At 33.2% G+C, this 4,338-nt stretch overlaps 1 protein-coding gene across 1 annotated transcript; it reads left to right on the top strand.

Moving 5' to 3' along the window:
- Nucleotides 1-1,355: 1,355 nt before the first annotated feature.
- LOC112462295 (fatty acid synthase-like) lies at nt 1,356-4,332 on the top strand (the record flags this gene model as incomplete). The annotated part of the gene is made up of 3 exons (XM_025027996.1): nt 1,356-1,652; nt 1,901-2,129; nt 4,277-4,332. Coding segments are annotated over exons 1-3 (522 nt in total), but the record flags the coding sequence as incomplete, so codon positions are not given.
- Nucleotides 4,333-4,338: the final 6 nt, after the last annotated feature.

The following is a 4,338-nucleotide window of genomic DNA, read 5'->3' as shown; positions in this document are numbered from 1 at the left end:
CTCTCTCTCTCTCTCTCTCTCTCTCTCTCTCTCTCTCTCTCTCTCTCCTCTTTCTCTTTCTCTTTTTCTTTTTCTTTTTCTTTTTTTGTTTCTCTTTTTCTCCGTCTCCTTCTTTTCTTCTTGTTTATTATCTTTAACTTTGTACACAAAACATCTAATCACAAAGAATAAAAAAATTACGGACGAACACGCATCTTTATCGTAAACGAGTTACGCCTAATATAAGTTTAATTATTATTTTAAGGCTTACCTCTCTCTTTTATCTCTCACTTTTTCTCTCTGTCTTCTTCTCTTTCTTCCTCTGTCTTTTTTTACTTTTTTCAATTTGCGAACTGAGCACGTATTATGAAACTTTTCAGAATAAATTCCGATCGGAATTGTTCAGTTATTTCTTACATTTCTATTGTCTTTTCTAGAGAACACGGAATAATTCCGATCGGAATTTATTCCGAAAAGTTCCATATAATACGTGTCCTGAACGCACTATCTACACTGAGCGCATTATACGTACGTATAATATGCTATTGTCTCTTTTCAATAATTCTCAACGTTATCTTAAATTTCAAGATTGTCGGCCATGCATATATTAAATATTTTTCTCTTTGTATATACGTATCTTATACGTAGTATCTTATACATACGTAGTATCTTATATATACGTAGTAACCTATTCACTATCGTTGTATGCACAAAACATTGGTACATAAAACATATCGTTAGCAACATTCATGAAAACCGTTAATAACTGAAATAAAAGGAATTAAAAATAATATTAAAAATTATAATAAAAACATTATATAGAATTTACCTGAAACTTATCTGAAATTTTTCGATGACGACCGTTCACAGACGCGCGCTATTTAGCTTTTTAAATTTTATACTTTTTATTATAATTTATTATAATTTAACTTTTTACTACTATTACTTAATTTTTACTACGTCACACTATTATACTCACACGACATTACGCTAACGTTCAAACTGTCAAAACGTTCACACTCCGCGATGATAGTCCTTCACGAGATGAAGCAAGCCACGGCGCGACGGCAATCAATCGAGATAACTATAATCGGCATCGCGGAAAAGAGGCAATAATAACATGAGAAAGCAATATAACATTATATAATCATAGAAAATAATTCTATTTATATAGGCTACACTGAAAAAAAATACTTAGATCCAAGAAAATATTTTTTTACATAGTACCAAAATGGCTTATTTACTTAATATAATTACATATTTATTTAGAATTATATATTTTTGGTTTTATTTAAGTAAAGTTAAATTTAAGTAAAGATATCTAATTCTAAATAAATATATGATTATATTAACAATAAGTAAATAAGTCATTGGTAATTGGTACTATGTAAAAAAATATTTTCTTGGATCTAAGTATTTTTTTTCCAGTGTACAACATGCCTCATCGAATCGGTAAGATCAACAATGTAGAGAAATTCGATCCAGAATTTTTTAATATACCCGCTACGGAAGCTCATGTAATGGATCCTATGGCGAGAATGATACTAGAGCATACTTACGAAGCAGTTATCGATGCAGGAGTCAATCCTAAAGAGTTACAGGGAACAAGAACGGGTGTTTTTACAGGAATTTGCGCTGATACACAAAGCTATTCTATCTATTTCAAATCCGATGTATGATATATTCAATAATCTAATTAATTTATATAATGTTAATAAAAAAGTACATAAAAGAACCGTAACTATAAAATTCTTGTTAAAAATTTGGAAATCTATCTTCTTAATACGTAAAATAAAAATTTGTACAATTTATAAATAGTTACAAATAGTCTAAAAAATAAAGATACAACTTATTAATAGTATTCTAATATTATACATTCTAATATTTCAAGCATTAAAAAAAATTTATGTGTTGTAATTAGTTCAGTGGAATATCATATTGGTGCAATAGATCTTTTGTGGCAAACAGAATTTCTTACTGGCTCGGCACTACTGGACCATCATTTAATCTTGATAGTGCATGTAGCTCAAGCCATTTTGTCATGACAGAGGCTTACAATATGATCCGATCTGGAAACTGTGACGCCGCTATTGTTGCTACCGCCAATCTATGCCTCCATCCTTACATAAATTTTGGATTTTATCGCCTTGGTATATACTTGAATAATACTGTACTTACTTTATAATATACTGACAATATATATTTATATATTTGTCTAATTTTATTTATCAAAGTAAAAGTATTTAAATTACTGATATTTCCGTTTTAATTAATGATGCAAAATTAAAATAATTAATGTGAATATCGTAATGTATTTCTACAACTGAAAAATATACATGTTTATATTCGCGTCCTTAAGTAAAATAAAAATATGAATAAAATTTACTTTGCCCGTAATGTTTATTTTACCAATGCTTATCGCATATGGACTTGGTTAGAGGGAGCGTGTGTGAATGGTAGCGGTGAAAGTGCGTTGTGTGATTTTAGCTTTGTTTCTGGGTTTAAAGATTAGTATGGGGCAAGTAGGAATATTGGAAAGATAGGGTGTAAGCAGGGGATGCGATGAGAATGAAGGGAGATAGTTGGACGCAAGTAGAGAAAAGTTATATAAAAGTATTTAGAGACCGTGGTAGGATGAGGTTATGGTGACGAGTCGGTTGGGCGGTATAGGCGGGAAAGGTATGTAGGTAAAGTAGGGAAGGTTTCGATCGATTGTAAAGATGATTGTATGGTGAATGATTAGCTAAGGAGCCTTCGGTCGTGAATTAAGTATAGGTTAAGTAGATAGTTAAAAAGATGACAGGTTGAACTCTGAACTCAGAACACATGTGAATCTTAGTTTGGGACAGGAAATATTGGACAAGAATAAGAAAAGGAAAAGAGGTAAAGGATAGAAAACAGAGGAGAGGACAAGAGGCAGGTGAAAGAAGTGCTGTTATAGAAGAGGCTATACGAAAAAAGGGAGGATTAAATGTGAAGAGGATTATCGAAGAAGGAAGAAAATCTCTCGAGTTCCGTGTCAATGGAGTTGGAAAGAAGAAAGGTGAAATAAAGCTAGAACACAAGGATGGGCGGGCCTAGAGGCGTTCCAGGAAATGGAAAGTAAAAGAAGATAAGCATAGCTGAGGAAAGGTTAAGCCTACGATAAAGAAGAGATGTCATGAAAAGAAGAAAGGTATAGGAAAGCGTATTCCTGGCGTATTCCTGGAACAAGGACTGGCGAAACCTGTCTGCGTTGTAGGAAAGGAAAGGTAAAAGAAGGTGGACACGCAAGGCTTGTTTAAAGGATGCAGCAGTTTTCTGGAAATATTAGAATCTCTGAATGGCACGGAGGCGAATCCAGGTATATTAATTATGCAACGGTAGATAGGAGGCATGAGAAGATAACTAGAGAACGAACGTGCGAGGAGGAAATATATGTTGCTTCGGTGAGAACGAGAGAAGAAGAGCTGGGAGGAAATTTACTAGGACCAAATAAGAAGCAGTGTAGAGGATTTTGGCAAATAATGAAGAGGAACGGAGCGATTCGAGAGCACGGAAGTGATGCTATTGGAAGAAGAAAAAAGAGGAGGCAAGGGCATATATAGGGAGGTGTGATGAGTTCGGAAGGACTGGGGATATAGGATAGCATTAGTTAGATAGCAAGAGATTTGTTATTAGTCATAAGTTTATTATATGTATTGTAAGATGAGAGAGTTGCGTCAATATTTGAAGGTAAAGGTAAAGAATTATTAATATATTAAGATATGGTTGAAAAACAGGAAATAGTTGTAATATTAAGGTAAAGGTAGGGATAAAGAAAAAGTAGGATGTAAGGAAGGTTATTTTAGAAACAAAGAGAGATATGCGTCTAAAGGAGATTTGGGAAGAATTTAAGGAAATATAGGGAATATTAGTTGTTGCGCGTTGCGGTTAAAAGGTATGTGTTTGTGTATAGGTGTATAATGTCCGTTTCTTGGCTTGATACTGCCGAAGCGGACTAAGTCAAGTATTTCTGAGTTTAGGTTGTGAGTTTAACGTGTAAATAATAGGCTTAGGTGTGTTGGGGTTTAATTAAAGGATGGTTTTTCTAAAAGAAAATAAAAAGTACGGAATAAGGAATTAACAATGTCACGCGTTAGGTTAAAAAAGTTGGTATGAGTGTGTTTAAGGTATATTGTAAACCAAGTCCATTTCATGGCTTTGTATAGCTGAAATTAAATAAATCTATCTATCAATGCTTATCGCATATTTCTGCATGCAACAATAAAATTAAAACTGGAAGAATTTGGTTTATTATAGGATCAATTTTTTTCAGGGGTTCTGTCTTCTGATGGTTATTGTAGACCCTTTGATGAGGCAGGCTCTGGATATATGCGC

This window comes from Temnothorax curvispinosus, unplaced genomic scaffold (genome assembly GCF_003070985.1).
Source record: "Temnothorax curvispinosus isolate PA1 unplaced genomic scaffold, ASM307098v1 QBEX01012198.1, whole genome shotgun sequence".
NCBI classification, from domain to species: Eukaryota; Metazoa; Arthropoda; class Insecta; order Hymenoptera; family Formicidae; genus Temnothorax; species Temnothorax curvispinosus.
The sequence above is the reverse complement of the archived record's forward strand: the minus strand, read 5'-3'. Positions and strand labels throughout refer to the sequence as shown.